This window comes from Sphaeramia orbicularis, chromosome 18 (assembly GCF_902148855.1).
Source record: "Sphaeramia orbicularis chromosome 18, fSphaOr1.1, whole genome shotgun sequence".
Classification (NCBI taxonomy): Eukaryota; Metazoa; Chordata; class Actinopteri; order Kurtiformes; family Apogonidae; genus Sphaeramia; species Sphaeramia orbicularis.
In genome coordinates this window covers 22934084-22953469 of record NC_043974.1, presented here as the reverse complement: position 1 = coordinate 22953469, position 19386 = coordinate 22934084, and the positions used below count along the sequence as shown (strand labels likewise).

At 39.8% G+C, this 19386-nt stretch overlaps 1 protein-coding gene across 2 annotated transcripts in view; it reads right to left on the bottom strand.

The window, feature by feature from the left end:
- Window positions 1-272: 272 nt before the first annotated feature.
- nlgn2a (neuroligin 2a) overlaps window positions 273-19386 on the bottom strand; it is a 374697-nt gene continuing 355583 nt past the window's right edge. For both annotated transcript variants that reach the window (XM_030162864.1, XM_030162865.1), the window contains 5 exons: window positions 17314-17499; window positions 10430-10695; window positions 8922-9075; window positions 6073-6439; window positions 273-5521 (listed from right to left, as the gene is read on the bottom strand). In XM_030162864.1, coding sequence (XP_030018724.1) covers window positions 4681-5521; window positions 6073-6439; window positions 8922-9075; window positions 10430-10695; window positions 17314-17499 — 1814 coding nt within the window. In that variant the 3' untranslated portion in view covers window positions 273-4680. The remainder of the gene's footprint in view (window positions 5522-6072; window positions 6440-8921; window positions 9076-10429; window positions 10696-17313; window positions 17500-19386) is intronic.

The following is a 19386-nucleotide window of genomic DNA, read 5'->3' as shown; positions in this document are numbered from 1 at the left end:
GCAAGTCAATGTGTTTAATAATCAGTATGATAACGATCAACAGTAGAAATAAAAATATGAACAACTATCAAAATACTGTCAGTGGTATCATCGTTATGCCTTTCAACGTGGATGCAAAAGAAATATGATTGTTTTAAGGTATTTTGTGGCCTTTATATTGAGATATTTGGGTGGATTCAGTATGTCTGCACATCTAGTAACTTTGTACCTGGTGCATCAGTAAGTCTTACTGACCTAATGTTTTTGATTCAATAAATGGACAAACAGTAGACTGGCTATGAATGTCTTTAATGTTTCCCAGATCAGAATCACAGCATACAGTGTATAATAACTTCTAAAGTAAACAGAAATATCATCACCTCATTTATTTATATAGTTTTACTTGACTTTTTTTTAATAATCATCTTTTTTAAAACTTTATTTGTTTAACATTTTTCTTCATCTCAAGTCTTGGGTTTCTGAATTCAACAAAGAATGTAAAAACAAGACAACAGGTGCAACTTTGCAACGACACCGAGCTTAAAGTTTGTCGTGTGTATGTGAATGGGTGTCTGAGTGTATGTTTGCCAATGCAGGGCATTTTCTATGTGCTTCAACGCACCATTAAACAGACAGAACATTTCTAAATGTGCATGAAGCAAAGTCATCTTGTTTTCCTTAAAAGGCTGTTTTTCAGATGCACTGAAATGTGGATCATCCAAAATCTAGCCCCAGATTCATGAACCACGAGGCTTCACTGGGTTAAAACAGACAAGGCAAAGTTGTATTTTATGTTAGTTCCATCATATCCCCAGCCTAAAATCTGAAAGCTTACTTGACTTTTTAGATGCACTTAACTCCCCCATCTTCTAGCTGAGCATCTTCTCTGCTACATCACATTACTTTTAAGGGCAACACAACCTCCATAAGTACAATGCAACACAGTGTGAGGAAGGAAAGGTCAGACCACCTGTGTGATCTCAGTATTGTATAAAGATATGAGGCATCTTATGGTATCAAAAAGCCCTCATGTCTGTCCCACATATGACTAAGTGGCTACATGTAAACACTGCTACATGTGAAGTGAGCTAACATTTCTTTGCCTGCACTTGCTTTTAGTGTCTCCTGACTGTTAATCTGTACTTTATCATCATCATCTTCACTAGTTAATTAGTGAAATGAAAAGCGAGCATCTTACGCTGCTCATATAGGCTCTGATGTTTCCAGAAACACTTTGAAGTCACACAGATCGTGCATTTCAAGATTCATCGAGTATACTGAAATCCCAAGACATATTCTAAAAGTAAGTTTCCAAAAGCTGCAACAAAGTAAAACAAAACTAAATGTCACATTCTCCTTAATGCATCCTCAAAAATAAAAAGCAATGAAACCACTGACTTCACTTTTACTCTTCAGGATGTAGATGTTCTATCCATTAGAAGGCACCAAATGCAAACTACAGCATCAGGTGCCCTTTGTCATGTGGGAGCTTCGATGTCAATCACATTCTGCTACAGTGACTGTTTCCTGGTTAGGAATCGTGATGCTACAGTAAGCCCATCTTAAATGGGCAACGTGAGAACAGATCGAAGTAAAGAAAAAAGTAATTTCTTAACTTCATGAACATTTTGAACTCAACAATGTAACTGAAACATCAAGCTGGAGGTCATGTTTTTGCAAACTGCACCTGTTGTCTTTTTTGTCACAAAATAAGCATTTCATTCATTCACTCAAAAAAGAAAAAACAAAAACAAACAAGAAACTTAATATTTACAAATATTTTGTCTGTTTGATTCTTACACTTAAAAATGTACAGTTTTCGTCCTCTTCCAGATGGTGTGTGTCTGTCTCTTTCCTGCCACCCAGTTTGGTATTTTTCTTCACACATCCAGATTTCACAGAGTGGGCACACTGCAGTAACTCTGTCACAATGGCGCCCTCCAGTGTTAGCTTATAAAATGGACAAGGAAAAAGAACAGAGCAAACTAAATACCTTGTTGCTGTTTTCACCTCCAGTGGTGTCATTGTAGCTGTAGCCCCTCACTGCCTCCTTATCCACAAGTGTGAGTACAAAAGGGTTCATATGGATCTGATCAAACATCAGATCTTCCATAGGACAGATTGGCAAGGTATACTCCTGGCAGACATTGTGGATAGAAAGATGGCCATGCCTTTAAATGTCCTTGTTTGTTAGTGACCAGTTTTCACATCATTTGATCTGATTTCTACATTTAAGGCTGTGAGTCTTTGCTCGATCTCTTCCTGATTCCACAGCGTGTTCTGCTGTCCATCATCTGTCCCAGGTCATTTATCCACTTGCGGCACACTCATGACAGCTGATTTTTATTTTACATTGTGCACATTTCCCTTTCAGTGGGAGTACAAAATCTCCAGCCAGGTTAATCCCCCCCCCCTTCTAGCCCTTCCCCACCATCCTTTCAGGAAGTAATAATAATAATAATTAAAAAAAAAGAAAACAAACTAACAGGCTAAAGCTAAAGCACAAGCAAAGACAGCACCGGTGACTAACTTCCTCCGTACTGGATGTAGGCGAGCAGGTGTTCCTGTGGGTTCAAACAGCACAAAAGTACATACTGCTTTAACCAGGATCCACATCTGAGATCTTATCAAAGAATTGGCGAGAGGGGGGTGTTGTTGAGCTGTAGGCCTGCACACTCTTACGCAAAAGAACGAGCAGAAACAATCAGCTCATGTCAGCTGTGTTAATACCCTGTTTAGGAGATGTGAGTCCCCTTTTTTCATCTATCAGCTCTGTGCAGCATGGCCATAAAGGCCTGCTGGTCACCCTCAGTGTGCTTAGAGGTTCATTTACAACTACATGAGCTCACAACAAGTCACCCACTTAGTGAACTAACCCTTAAATGTGAGGATAATAGCAGAGCTGAACTGAGGTCAGAAATGGTGTAGACTGGCGCTGACACAGTGAACTCAGGTGATTTGGTGGCAGTGGAGGGTGTGATGGGTGGTCATTGTAATATGGGCGTCAGTCTCAAATTCAAAGCAAGTGTAGTAACAGAGAGACAGGAGGGTGTATGCGATGTTAATGAAGAGTGGGTGTTTGTGTACGCAGCAGGATCCAGCTCATTTCAGAGTCAGAGTTTTAACCATGAGGGTAACCCCGCCTATCTGCCTCTCTATCTCTTTGCTGTCTAATTAGGGCCAACCCATGCCCATATAAATGCAGGTTTGATATCACATAGACACACACACACAAACACACACAGTCTTTCTCTTGGAGGCACACATCAAACAGAATATGGATGTGTAGGAAACAGGGGTGCAGACAGGAGAAGGAGGGTGAGTGTGAAAGAGCAGAGGCTTCCTATCTTTCTTTGTGTCTCAGCCTCACTGTAATACAAAAATAATTCTGTGCAGGCAAGCTGCAATGATAAATTTGGTAGCTCAGGAACTCTAAAAAAAATTATCCTTTCTTTGTCGCGGTTTCTAGGATGATTGGCTCTCTTTGGGTGTGCTGCGTCACCCGGTTGGAGTAATAACTTTTAAATACTATCATGAAGAAAAGTAGGAGTCTGGAATTATGTTCACAGTTGTTGCTTTGACCATAAAATCTTTTGCAGTTGGTGGAAATGTTTTTAATGGGTTTTGGGAGGTGAACAGAATTTGTTGGGCTCCTTCGGCATTGTCTGTGATGTTTTGGTTCTGTGAGGTAAAACGAAGACAAAAATATGCAAAGTGGGCTGTTATGATTTGATTAGATTTGGGAAACGTGCATTGACAGATACAGTGTCCTTTCCCCCAGCATCATCTTTAAAAATAATTCATGCATAGATCCCCACTGAGAAAACCCATTTATATACTTTCTTCTTTGTACACATTTATATATAACTATATATAATATCATTTCTCTATATCTATATTTTCAGCAAAAATTCTTTCCACAAAAAACAACAGTTCAACAAATGCTTGAAAAATAAAGAAATAGGAGATGAAAGAAAGAAACACAATCGAGGCCCAGTTTGGCACTTTGTCATGAGAACACACAGCATCTGTTAGTTGGAATAATAGGAATAATTCAGAATTTTCTTTAGTTTTTTTTCTCCCCCGATGAGAAAGCAAATTAGTACACACTTGGCACCAAGAATGCTGGTAGAATGACAGAATCAGATATCCATGTTTTCATAGCTATATGCTTACTGAATGTACTCTATGCCCCCTGTATCAACTCAGGACAATCCCTTAGAGCAAAGGAGCACTGGAGAACGGGAAGGGGTCACATGTTGAATGAGAAGAACAGAGCTAGAATAAGACACAGATGTAGGAAAGAGGATGATGCACGTAAGACACCAAGGAGAGAAAAGAGATGACATCAAAGTAAAAAAGGAAAACAGTGAGGGGCAAAAAGCATTCGTCCCTTCAATAGATGTCAGAGGGCTTCAGTCTGAAAACTGTAGACCTTTGAAAATATTATCTTTTAAAGATCTAAATCGCCCCCCTAAATGGTCTTCTGCTGCCTCACAGTTCAGTTGCTTCTCCACACGCCACCAGTGGAGGGAGCTGTTAAGTTTGACAGCGTATTATGAAGGAGGTGAACTGTTTTTCGAGAAACAAGAGGGAAAGAGAACAGAACAGACGCCTGGATCCAGAACTCTCCCAGTCTAGATCTGTAGTACAACCAGGTTTCCTGGTCCTTAGGTGGTGCTGTATTTGGGCCAGTCCCTACTATACCCTGGTGGTGGAGTGGGGGTGGGGCAGGGTGTTGTTGTGGCCAGTGGAGGGAAAGGTGTTGAAGGCATGGAGAGGCTGCATGCTGGTGATGGTACTGGGGATCATGGTGATGGTGTTAGGTGTCATCAACGGCACGTCGTCTGGAGCACGGCGCAGTGCTAGCGTGTAGTCAGGTGGACAGGCAGGCCGCAGAATGTCGTGGGGTCTGAGGGGCTCCATGTCATGGTGAGCATCATGCTCCGAGTGCTTCATCTGCAGAGACATAATCTCCTCCTCCTGGCTGTGTGCAAGGTCATTGGCAGGACCACCCCGCTGAGGAGACAGCCGGTGGCGTCGCATTTCGTGACGCTTGTCACGCTTGTAGTAAAGGGCTGCAAAGGCGAGGATGTTGAGGAAGAGGAGTGATGCTCCCACAGCCACTGTCACACTAAGCTCTGTGGAGTAGTCCCTGGTGTCTCCAGGAAAGAGGTCCTGGGGTGGACGATCAGATCCCTCAGGTTCTGGGTCAGATGGGAAGGTAGGGTAAGGGTGACGAGTGGTACGTGGACCTGGCGTCCTGGGCCACGGTCTGTGGGGGCCGGAACCAGGACCAGGACCTGGAGGTGAACGAGTGGTGGTGGGAAAAAGCTCCTCATGCAGACTGTGGAGGTGGGGGACCAGTTCCAGCCAGAAGGCCACCTTGTTGGCCCTGTAGTTATCTCGAACACGAGGTTTCAAACCGATGTGGAGATACTGCTTGTCTTTAGAGTTAAACTTTGTCCAGATGACCTCTTCAAAACGGTTGGGCTTGGTGTGAATGAACTTGGTATCTTGAGGAACTGGAAGGTTAGGGTCCCTAGTGGAGGGAAATTACAGTTTGATAGTTAGGTTAAATAGGTTCCACATAGATCTCTTCCTTCAGTTGACAAAATGTATAAACATGTTTTATTTAGAAAGAAATAACTGCTATTTAAATAAACTACCTGTCAGGTTCAAAATACAGCAAAACCTTCATTTCCAATCTATTACTCAAGATGTACCACATTAACTTGATTATTCGCAGGCAGAACAAATAAATAACACTAAAAATAACACTAAAATGTTTCTACTGATACTAATATATCAAAAGTCCTGTAAAATTGTAGCTATCAGAGGTGAGTGAGCACTACAAAGGCTGAACAAAGTCTGATCCATGATCCATGACTATGGTCTCCTTAGTCTCATATGCCCTGACAGCTGCTGATGGACTTTTATTGGCTCCAAAGCAAAAAAACTGGATGGTCATTTGTATCTATTTTTACTAAGTTGATATGATGATGTTATCTACATGTGCATTCCAAATAAAGATATAATGATAATAATAATAAGTAAAATAGATAACGCTAGAATGATATTTTAAAAACCTACCCCGTCTTTGCAAAGTTGGTCCAGTAAGTCATGACCACAGCGCTCAGCATCACATCGTTCTTAGAAAAGTTGCAGGGAAACAAGTCTGTGGCACCAATCATGGGCACACCAAACACATATGGTATCTCATCTCCATGGGCAGCATCAGCCCATTCAGGACGCGTCTCAGTCTGGCAGTGATGATAGAAGGTGTAAAAGTAAACTGGCGACTGGAACTCAGCATGCAGTTTGGCAGTGGCGACAGCAGGTGCCACCCACTGGTGATCTGTGAACAGAGCTAACAGGGTTTTCCTCCTCATGTCACCATTGTCCCTGTCTGCCCAGTCTGTGTACATGAACTTAATGGTCTCCCTTAGGATGTCTTTACCTGGAGAATAAAATGTGGAAAGGATAAGAAAAGGGAAGAGAAGGAGAAAAATTGACAAGTCAGCAGGAAAGTAAAGACAGGGATAGTTCATTTTTAAAGATACGAAAGTGCGAGTGGCCAAGTGATGTGAAACTGAGGGTGGAAAACAAGTCCAACTCACTTAAATGAGACAGAATGATGAGCAGACGACGACGAAGAAAGAGGTAGTTGTGTTTAGATGTATACAGGGTGTCCCAAAAAATGTATACACACTTTAGCAGCTTATAACTCATTCATTCATTCATTCATTTTCTGAACCCACTTTATCCTCACTAGGGTCACGGGGGTCGCTTGGAGCCTATCCCAGCTACATAGGAGCGAAGGCGGGGTACACCCTGGACAAGTCGCCAGTTCATCGCAGGGCTGAACATATAGAGACAAACAATCACTCTCACATTCACACCTATGGGCAATTTAGATTAACCAATTAACCTATTAGTGCATGTCTTTGGATGGTGGGAGGAAGCCGGAGTACCCGGAGAGAACCCACGCAGACACGGGGAGAACATGCAAACTCCACACAGAAAGGTCCCACCCCCCGTCGACTGGTGTTGGAATCGAACCCAGGACCTTCTTGCTGTGAGGCACGAGTGCTAACCACTGCACCACCGTGTCGCCCTGCTTATAACTCAAGTGTTTGTTTTTTCTTTGCAGATTAAACCCATTGGAATTAATGATGGCAGCTAGACTAAATTTTGAAGAAAAGAAATTCATTCTAAAATGCTACTGGAGGTATGAAAACACAGTTGAAGTGCAAAGACAATTTAAGAGGGAGTTTCAAAAAGAACCACCTCTGCGAGTTACGACGCGAATACCTTCCGCGTTCACCAGACCTCACACCACTAGACTTTTTTTATGGGGACATCTAAAAGACAAAGTCTACACTATGAGACCTGCAACAGTCGCTGAATTGAGAGCAGCCATTGAATGCGAATGCACCCAAATACCAAGGAAATTGTTTTGTGGTGTGTGCGATTCCATTGCTTGGCGTTGTCAGCAGTGTCTGGCAAGGTTATTATCGTTAACGAAAACTAATGAAATGATGAAAACCGGAATTGAAAAAACATTTTTGTTAACTGAAATAAATAAAGACTATAAGTAAAAGAAAAAAATGATAACTAACTGAAACTGTATTGTGTGCTTACAAAACTAACTAAAACATATAAAAATAATGGATAAAATTCCCTTCGTTTTCATCTTTGTCAATGACGGATTGACACGAAATCGATTTATTTCACTCTAGCAATTTTAGTTAGTGGCCCCATATGATATTTAACAGTTCGTCACTTCTCGTCACCTGTGGTTTACAGTTGTCTTCTGGTCCCCACTCTACCTGGAAATATAGAGACTAAAGTTGGGAGAAAGCAGCAGAGTCCTGTCTGGGATTTATTTGAATACGACGGCAAAGAAGATAAAAGATATTAAAAAAAAAGTAAAACTAAACTAAAACTAAGCATTTCCAAAAAAAATTACAATAAAAACTTGCAAACCTGCTCTAAAAACTAATTAAAACTAACTGAATTAGAGAAAAAAAGGCAAAACTAAATAAAATTAAACTATAATGAAAAATCCAAAACTATTATAACCTTGGTGTCTGGACCAGAATGGACGTGAGTTTGAGAACAGGTGGTGACAAAACAATAAAATGATGTTTGTAAATTCTATTACATTTTGAAAATTAAACGAATTTCAATAAACGCCTACTTTACAATTATTTAAAGTGTGTGCACATTTTTTTTGGGACACCCAGTATGTATGAGATTGACAAATAGATTGTGAGACGAAACCGGAAAGACAGACTGAACGACAAAAAGGGCAAAAGAGACAATGTGCCTCTCAGAGACTAGAATGACTGACAGGCACTTGAGAGTGAGCGTGACTGCATTATCCAAATGTGTCTGTATTTTGACTGTGGCCCGCTGTTAGGGGTTTGCAGGCTGATCTGTTTGGAACAACAGCACTGTGATTGGGAGCTGGCTGCCTGGGGGCTGATGAGAGACAGCATTAGTGCCCACAGTGCCTCAAAGGCCAAAGCACAGACCCACCATGGTGAAAGATAATCTCAGTGATAGGCAGCCTCCTTAGTATGCCTGTCTTGGTTGATACACTTCAATGCGCTCACATTTTGTCTTTGCCTGCATAATGTTTTAAACAGTTGTGTTTCTATCGAGCACTTCGGGGGTATGCAGGTTGTTGATGTATGCTTTGCAAGGAGCATAAAATCATAAAAACTCTGCTTTTGTTCTTAGCATCTTTTGTGATTTTCACCCTATTGTGCCGAACACTGACAATAAACCATACCTTAATACCCATGTATATTGTTTTGTTTCTTTAAGTCTTACATGTGTGCATGATTTGACAGGTATAAGGAGTAAGAATGCCGTATGTGGGATGAAGATGATTCAAAGCCTTTAAAGACGCTGATGTTGACCTGCTTCCTCACCCTCAGGGTATCCGTACAGGTTATCGACAAAGTTAGAGATGGTGTAGTCGAACGCTGCGGCTGAGATGCCGTCGTTGTCTTCGCTGTCATCCACAAACTTCAGCCCCTCTCCTTGGTTCACTCCTATTAGGATGTCATAGTTGAGGAACTCCCCCTGGTGGCGCAGGGAAGGAAAAACATGTTGAGAGCTGACACAGTAGTCAAGGTCATGGTTTTCACTCTCTGTGCAAGTGAAAAATCGAACACCTCTTTAAACACAGCCGACCTCAGAACTGTGTGATTACAGAAGCTCATATTATTACCAAGCAAGGAACGTTATAAAACATTATATGGCTGATGTGCTCATAGTTAAAACTGCACAAAATTATACAATGTTATTATTTTTTACGGTTGTCATTTCTGTTCTGTTTTAGCATTGTTTGTGATTTATTACTGTAACTCTTCAGACTTCTAAATGTATTCAGTTGAAAGTGGGAAGATAAAAACTCACGCTATAACATTCACGCTGTAATGAACGTTCTGCATGTACATATTGATTTAGTTCTGAGCTACTGAGCTTTAAAACACATCAACAAAAAGGATTTGAAGCTGTCCTTTTAGTGCACAGGTGTCAAACATGCGGTCCGGGAGCCAAATCTGGCCTGTCAAAGGTTCCATTCCGGCCCACAGGATGAAAGTGCAAAAATGAACCAGAACAGTCCAAGTTTTCCAAATCATTTTGGTTCAGGTTCCACATACAGTCCAATGTGATCTACAGTAAAAATAACAACACAATAACCCAGAAATAATGATGACAAATTTTCTTTGTGAAAAACTGGAAAAAAAGTGGCAAAAGTAGAAAAAATTTCAGTGAAAAAAATAGCATTACACTGTGAAAATATTTATATTTACAAAACTATTCTTTCACAATAAAATGCAAATAAATACATAAATAAAAACAAAGAAGAACAACCCGAAATATGCAATTTTAACAATATTCTGCCTGTTACTAAATGTTATGTGCATTAATGGATCCACTGTGATCTGTAGTTGTGTTAATAACAAGAGATGTAATATTGTTGAAATTGTTCAAATTTTAGTTCCAAGCTCTAAAATTTTAACAATATTCTACCTGTTACCAAATGTTTATGGAACATTGTGTGTAATGTGCATGTATAAATAATAAGTTGAGGCATAATATTGTTCAAATTGCACTAATTTTTCAAATGAAATTTCTGTTTTTTCAGGTTATTCACATATTTTTTGTAAATTGTATATATTTTCATAATTTAATTGTTTTGTTGTTGTTGTTTTTTGTTCTAAAACTAAAAGAAAAACTTGGATTTGTCATTATTTATAGGTTATTAAGTCATTATTTTACTGGTCTGGGCCACTTGAGATCAAATTGGGCTAAATATGGCCTCTGAACCAAAATGAGTTTGACATCCCTGTTTTAGTGTGTTAACAGACACTGGTGAATAACATCACCTTCTGCAGCTAGTTCTTCAGTTTTTGGTGCAGACCCTTACCTGCTGCATGAGGATCTCAGGATCGTCGGGGACCACGTCTCCATCCACCACAGGGCCAAAAGCAATATGGTAGCGGGCTGGTTGTATATCCTGGTCCACAAGCTCCCTGAAGTTTTTGCGCCTTAGGCAGTCAACCAGATCAGCTGTTTCGGTGTAGGTGCAGCCCACCTTTTTGGCCAGGATCTTGGTGTATTTAAGAGGCTGGTAGTTGACGGACCAGCTAGAGATGGCCGTTCCACTCTGCGCTATGGCCCTTTGGAACAAACCTGAAAAGACAGATTCCAGTGTTTATATGAAGGTAGAGTTAGTGATCTCAGTAAATGTCCTGTACTGTAGTCCTGCGATATTGTAGCGGCTATTTCAAGTTTCAAGTTTTATTTGTCATGTGTGCTCAGGTACAAGTACCTTGGCAATGAAACACAGTGTGCCCTGGCTCTCTCTCCGCCCAATATTGAAAAATAAATAACAACCAAATAACAATAACAATCATAGCAACAATAAAAAATACTTAACAACAAATAGCACTAGCCCTCCTATTGTGAACTAAAAACACTAAATAAATAAATACAATTCTATTTGCTTTTTGGTATTTGTCATCAAAATTAAATCAACTTAAAAGTGACTGAACTTAAGACTTTAACATAACTCAAATACCCACTGGATGCACCATGGGTTTGCGGTTTACGCAGTCAAAAACAAAATTTCCATCGCATAGATGTAGTTCAAGTGGTTTATTTTAAGGATTCTTGCAGGCAAACAACAACAACCAAGGCCTTTTGCGCTGTCTCTCCTACTCCTCTTGTCTGACTGATCGTCTGTCGGTCTGTGAATGACTGTCCGGTTGTCTGGTAAAAAACCATAGGCCCACCCAGGTGCATACTGATCTAACTTGGTGCTGCCTATTTATACCCAGGTGCCCACAGTCTAAACCAGGGGTGGGCAATCCTGTCCTCGAGGGCCAGTATCCTGCATGTTTTAGATGTTTCCCTTTTCAAGCCCACCTGAAGGTCATTATCAGGCTTCTGCAGAGCTTGATGAGAGGCTTATCACGTGAACCAGGTGTGTTGGAAGAGGGAAACATCTAAAACATGCAGGAGACCGGCCCTTGAGGACCAGGATCGCCCACCCCTGGTCTAAACCAATGTGAAAACACAAAACAAAAAGGTGCTAAATACTAATGAAGGAAAACGATAACCATGAAAATCAAAAAACATCTTCTAAATATTAAACAAACAAAAAATGAACAATTAGCAAAAAATACTAAATGAGTAAACAAAAACTAAATTAACTTTAAACAAAAAACTGAATAGACAAATAGCTCCTACAAATATTTCCAGCATTTTTGCAGAGATAGCCTTTTTAGATGGAATGAGCAGTTTCCATTTCTTACTTTTCCTTTTTTCAACATTTACCTCTTTTTTTCATCCCGCCATTTTCTCTGGAGCAAACCCAGAAGATAAAGGGTGAAAAGTACAGACACAAAGTAACTTAGATTAGCATGGTATGCTGGTATAGCAGGGCATATCTCAATATAAAAGGAGCAGGACTGGGAATAAGCTCATCTGAGATGTCAAAAGAGCCATTTCCCTTTTTTTTGTGCTGACTGCCTTTTCTCTCAGGCTCTCTCTTGCTGACGTTCTCCATCCCTCTTCCTCTTTGTCTCTCTCTCTCTGTCTCCTTAGTTCTGCCTGTCCTCTGCTGTTTGAACCACTCAAGTGGCTCGTTATGGGGCCGCCAGCCTCACTCGTTTCCTCTGGTGTTCCTTTTTTCTTCTCTTCCCTCTCCTGGGCTGAAGATTGGTCAGTTAATTATTAAGCAGAGCTGCAGAGCCCCCTTTCCCTGGGAAATCAATTATAGTAAAAATAAAAAAAAAAGAAGTAGCTCAGAAACAACTAGACATAGATATCTGCTCTGAGAGAGATAGGCACAAAGAGGTGGGAGGTGGGTGATACTTTATTCGTCTTCAAAACCAGTTTTTTTGTCGTTCCCCAAGTGCGACTCATCTTCTCTCATCTTCCCCACACCTTCCATTACTTGGCTACTTCCCTGTTGTGATTTGCCATGTCAGAGCATACTCCTTTTCTCTTTTTCAGTAAACTTAATACCTCAGCACCCCCCCACCCCCCCCACCCCACCCACACACACACACACACACACTTACCGATCCTGTCTTCCCACCCATCCCCCTCTCTGCACTTCATCATATCAGTATCACTTGCAAACCCCTCCCTCCATCCATCCGGTCTGCCACATCTATCCTGCCATCCATCCCGTTACATTTCTGCTGTCGGGCTTGATTTGTGACGCTGTGCTGTTGACAAGATTGCTGTCCCTCAGGGATGGGGATGACAGACTCCTTACCTGGCATCCCCGGTGGGGGAGAGGAGGGGGGAGCATGACAGACAGGCAGCATCTAGAGGGTTGATGTTACACTGTTAGATGCTGATGAAGACGAGGACGATGATGATGGCGGGGTGATGACAAAGTGGAGGCATGACAATGGGGCTGTGAGCAACAGGAAACAAGGGGTTAATACAAGCTTTCCCATAGGTTAGTGTCCCTCCTCTGCTCCCAGAAAACAAATGGATTCCGCTGCAATAACTGTAATCATATTTGGTTGCAATTTTGAAATAAACAAATCAGCATTAGTGGTTTTTGGAAAGAAAGAAGACAGAGATATGGTACATAATGTCTGGCCACCAGTGGAATAAACCGGCTCATATAGTTTATTCCATTGTGGGAAATATGCTTATTCACCTCTTTTCCCAGAGTTAGATAAAAAAGATTGATGATCTCATATGTCTGCATGGACATTGAGTCAAGACATGATTAGCTTAGCTTAGTGTAAAACGGAGGAAATGCCTAGTCTTTCTCCAAAATAAAATACATATATCCAACTTACCGTTTTAGGACTGAAGTTTTTCTGGATAAACAACAGCCTCCGAAGAAATATGAGGAATAATAAACTTGTATTTATTAGGACCTACTTAATAAAGCTAGTCTGCATCCGTTTTTGTCGAAAAATCATGGACTCTCTGGCTATTAGTAGAAAGGAGATGCAGCAGATTCCCCCCATGTCAAAATGCCCCACCACCACCACCACCATTGCAAATGTGTTTTCGGGGGGTGGCAGGTGGAAAATGATGAGTTGAGGGGGGCTTTACTTTATCTACAGAGCTATATAACCCACCACATCCTCCATAAACAGGTTTGTCATGACAAATTTTTTTCTGGGATGGAAGGGCGGTGGCTGGAGGCTAATGATGCTGTTAGTGAGCCTGTGTTCAAAAAGGTTCTTTTTTTGATACTGTATATCTCCTGCATGACTGTACTATTTTGATCACAGTTATTTCAGTGAAATATTGATGTCCAGATGATTAAACACATATATAATCACAATATCAATTTAATCTGTGTCAATATAAGGCACAGATGTCAAACATGCGGCCCGGGGGCCAAAACAGGCCCGCCAAAGGGTCCAGTCTGGCCCGTGGGATGAATTTGTGAAATGCAAAAATTACACTAAAGATATTAACAATCCTTTTAGTTCAGGTTCCACATTCAGACCAATTCAATCTCCAGTGGACAGGACCAGTAAAATACTATCATAATAACATATAAATAATGACAACTCCAAATTTTTCTCTTTGTAAATGTAAATATTTTCATGTATTTACACTAAAACAAAGTATAATTTCGCAAAAAAATGTGAATAACCTGAACAAATATAAACAACCTGAAATGTCTTAAGAGAAGTAAGTACAATTTTAACAATATTCTGCTTATTATTAAATGTTTTGTATGTTTGTAGATCCAGCGATCTGTAAGTCATACTGTACATGTGTAAATGATAAACTGAGGCAGAATATTGTTAAAATTACACTTATTTTTTCAGCTTGTTCATATTATTCACATCTATTAAAAGTTAGTTTGTAGATGTAAACCTTTTCATAATGTAAATTTACTTTTTTTTGCTCTAAAACATAGAGAAAAGTTTGGAGTTGACATTATTTATATATTATTATGTTATTATTTTACTGGTCCGGCCCACTGCAGATCAAATTTAGCTGAATGTGGCCCCTGAACTAAAATGAGTTTGACAGCCCTGATATAAGGGTTTGTTATAACTCATTGGTCACATAGACACAGGAAGGATGAATTGCGAGCCAGTAGAGGGCGGCAATATGCAAATTTAGGGACTTGTCTGCTCGATCCAGAGAGAGGAAGACGACGAAGAACGAGAATTTGAAGGTCAGCACATTGTATGGTTTATAGGCACAGTTGCTGATCCATTTCAGATTTGGGAAATGTTCCACTGAAAGTACATGTCATGTTCTCACAATAAAGAATCTTTGACAACATCTTTTTTTGACCTAAAAAAAAAAAAAAAAAATTGACAACTGTAATATTTTAATACTGGGATCTTCAGAGGTTTTAAATCACAGAAAGATACTTAATATGAAGTGTTAAAAAGACATCAGTGGTAATTACAGACGTGTTAAAAGGACAGGGGGACACAGATGCACATTAAATAGCTTTGATGCCACACATTCATTCTCCGAGCACATCGACACAGACAGAATGGGTAAAAAAATCAGAGATGTATCAGTCGTCTGCTTGATGCTTCACGACCATGTATGAACACACACAGCAGTGATTGAAACAGATGTGCGCTTGTGTGAACGAGTTCCCTCTAATCTCTCTCTTTCTTCTTCCACACCATTTCTTCCTTTTTTCTGTCCTGTGCAGTTTGGGTGTGTTTGACTGTGTGTGTGTGTGTGTGTGTGTGAGAGGCAGAATGAAGAGAGGAGAGAAATATTGAGGGAGAGTCCTGAAGCAATGTCGAGAACAGAGAAGTTACGATTGGAGGAGGACAGCTTCAAGAACACCGTGATCAAAGCCAACGAGAGCGTGACCAGTTGGCTGCGGGTCGTCAGCTACACTGATCTCAATTCAGATCAAAGTCGATTGGTCCGTAGGCCTCTCTTCTTTTGGTGGTGCAATGTTAACACTTAGCCCTCAGGCTGTGTTGTTGGTAATGGGGAGCATGAGGTCAGATGGGTGTAGGTTTTCGACAGAGGTAAAGTATCTCTGCTGAGGAGCGGTGGACCGTTAACAGAGCCGGAAGTGCTGCTCACAAGTCAGGTAATGTAGGGTAATGCTGGAGCGACCATTTCATTTATCCTCTGTGGACATGAATGACATAACCTGGATCAAATCTGATTTCGCTCATTAGCCACATGACTGCTTAAATTCTTCAGCTCAAAGGTGGGTTTTCCATCGAGGTTAAAGATGTCAAGCACTTTTCAAAGAAGGTGATGAATGGCTCAGTGCTTCTGGCTGACTTTCAGTCTATCCACATGGGTAAAACAGGACCTTGCATTTGCACTGGAAAATGTGGATCATCATAAAATAGGAAAAATTAACCCTTAACTTGACTTCCAAATGAATTTTTCTCTACATCTAACATATTCTATGTGATTTCATTCTTTGCATTTACAGTGAAAAGTAGGAACTTTTCTATTTTTAATCCACTGATGATGCAAATGTGCATAAAAACTCCCCATAAATTCAACGGTTCTTTCTGGCAGCAAGTAAAAGGACCATTACAAAAAACTGGCTTAAGAGAGAATGTCCAGCGATGACTGTCTTTACCAATATTGTAAAAAATCTACATTTACCAGAACAGATGACCAACACAATACGACTGCAGAAAGAATTGGGTGAAGAACGTTGGTAAAAATGGCCCATTTACATAACCTGTGAGACAAACTTGTAAACCACTAAGGTTAAAAATTGTGTTGTTTGTCCAAAGAATGCGATCTTTGTAACCCCATGACCTCAAGACCTATTTGTTTGGCTTTTTGTTTTTGTATCTGTAAAAAAACCTTTCATAAATAAAGAGTTAAAAAAATTAAAAATTCAAAGGTTCAATTCAATGTTACTTTCTCAACAATATATATATCATCTGAATGTAAAAATGCATCTACAAGCACAAACTCCATGGGTTTTACAAATGAAACAGTGCTGCAGAAGATGTCGTTGTTTCCGTGTTCACTACGGAGCCTCTGCGTTTCCAAATGAGTCAAATCTGAAAAGCTGAGAAACTGTATCTTACCTGAGTTTATTTTTAATGTATTGATAAGATTAGTGGTTCGAAAGTTATTAAAAATTTTAGATTGGTAGATAGTGTTGGTCAACGGTGGCTGTTTAGGTCTTTGAGGGTAAAAGACAAAATTTATTCCAAATTAGTTGCTTTTCCATTGGACATCTGCACAAAACTTTACCGATATTTACGAAATGTCGAAAAAACAGAAGTGCGTAAGGTTGGTTTTTCCATTAAATCACAAATGTGATGATTTGTTTATTTATCACGAGATGACACGAGAAGTCATTCCATAAACATGGCGACAATGTAAATATGGTGTTGATTTACAGATATATTCATTATTATTATATAATACCCTTCTATCTCATACTAAATTAAAAAAATGATTCAGTTTCCGGGTGTGACCACACATACCACAGCATGTTTCTTCTTCGCTTGTTGTAACGTACGTCAACATCCGGTTTTTTAATTCACCTGACTCTAGTTGCGCAAAAAGGTCTTTCCATTGCAGTTTTGCGTGATATACCATTTGTGCTACGCCTGAAAAACCACCTCTTGCCAGTGTAAAAACTTTTAATCGAAAAATGAGACTTTTGGCGAAATTCACGTTTTTCCATTAGGTAAATTTTTATGTGCAAGTTACATTTGCGCAATTTGAGGGTCAATGGAAAAGCGACTACTGATGGATCATACAGAAGCAGAAAATAAGGAAATATCAAGAAAATAATCAAAAACCTCAACACATACAAACATTCATGCCAGTCTTTTTGTTTACCTTCTGAGTGGTGGGAGAGGATGAGGAGGTTTACGCATGAGGCACCGGCTCCAGACCCGAAAATGGTGATCCTCTCTGGGTCTCCGCCGAAGTGGCCTATGTTCTCATTGAGCCAGCGCAGGGCCTGAATCTGGTCCAACAGGCCATAGTTTCCCTTGGCTGACTGGTCACCAGTACTGAGGAAACCTGGGCATTGATAGAAGCAAAGACGGATGTAGGAGAAGAAAGAAGAAAGGATGAAAGAAAGAGGGGAGAGATTGGATTACATTAGTATCAATCTGCTTTAGCATGTTCCACCTCCATGGCTTGGTTTGACCTGTACGATGGACATCTTTGCAGCGGTGTGTGTGTTTCAGTGGGAATATTTTGCATGTGTGCGACACCATCACTCATCTAGAACGAGTGACAGATGGCTCACGGAAAAAGCAAAGGGAGTGAGAGAAGAAATTGCTTTTTCAACTCCTCTTATAATGACGTTTACTTTTTCTAATGCCGTCTAGCAGGGACACAAAGCCACTTACAGTACAGCCACCCACACTCCTGGAAATATAGGTGACCCTAATCTGAATCACACCCATAACTGGATTACAAGTGATGAAACACCGTGCCTGGAATTCAGGATTTTACCTTGTCTTTCGCAAGTGATGTCAAAACACGAGAAGAACTTGGACGGTTGGAAGGAACAATTAAAAGCATCAACTATGTGTGGTGTTTGTCAACTACTTGAAACTGTAATAATAGCTCCTGTCTGCTGGTAGCTGACATTTGCCTCTCCTGATTACTCCTGAGCATCTTCGATTGTTCTCACATAGATCTAAATCTTTTTTTTTTTTTTCTTCTATTTAAGTGCCTATTAACTGGCAGCCTCTCAGATCCTAATGGGACTCCTAATTAGAGCTTTATTAAAGGCAGGTACACAGGAAAGGTCATCTATTAAGCTACAGTGTAGGTTAAACACTTGTATACATCTTTAAATACTAGATTAAGGAAGCACACAAACACAGTATGTTCTCAACTAAAAGAATCTCATTTGTGTCTTCAACATCCCATCTATTTGCAAATAGATTTAACATTAAGTCCAAAAAGCTTCCCTCTACTCCTTAAACTATTATAAAAACAGACTGCAGATGTTCCTGTTTTCAGTATACCGTATTTGTAGTTATGGTTTTAAGTATAGCTGGGCACTATCAAGGTTTTGCTTTCATTAAATCAGGAAAAATGCCTAAATAGCAAAATTGAGATTATTCCTCTAGAGATTTTTTTCGCTCAGAATCAGAGGTGTCAAACATGCGGCCTGGGGGCCAAATCTGGCCTGCCAAAGGGTCTAGTCTGGCCTCTGGGATGAATTTGTGAAATGCAAAAATTACACTGAAGATATTGATCATTTTAGTTCCGGTTCCACATACAGACCAATTTAATCTCAAGTGGGTCGTATCAGTAAAATACTATCATAACAACCTATAAATACTCATAACTCCAATTTTTTGTCTTTGTAAATGTAAACATTTTCATGTATTTTACTGTATTTACACTAAAACAAACTATCATTGCACAAAAAAACACAAATAACCTGAACAAATATGAACATTTTGAAATGTCTGAAGTGCAAGTTTACCAATATTCTGCCAGTTATTAAATGTTTTGTGTATTTTCAGATCCACTGTGATCTCTAAGTTGTAATTTACACGTGTAAATGATAAACTAAGACATAACATTGTTAAAATTGCACTTAATTTTCTTAAGAAATTTCCGTTTTTTCATGTTATTCACATTGTTTTAAAGGATAGTAGGTAGATGTAAACATTTCCATCGCTTAATTTTCCTTTTTTTGCTCTAAAACATGAGGAAAGTTTGGAATTGACATTTTTTATATATTATTATGTTATTATTTCACTGGTCCGGCCCACTTCAGATCAAATTTGGCTTAATGTGGCCCCTGAACTACAATGAGTTTGACACCCCTGCTCTAAATGAAACATGTTTACTTCTGGTAACATACTCATTATGAATGTATTTCTCCAGTCATATATGATATACAGTTTTATAGAAACAGAGTGTTTTTGAATCATATTT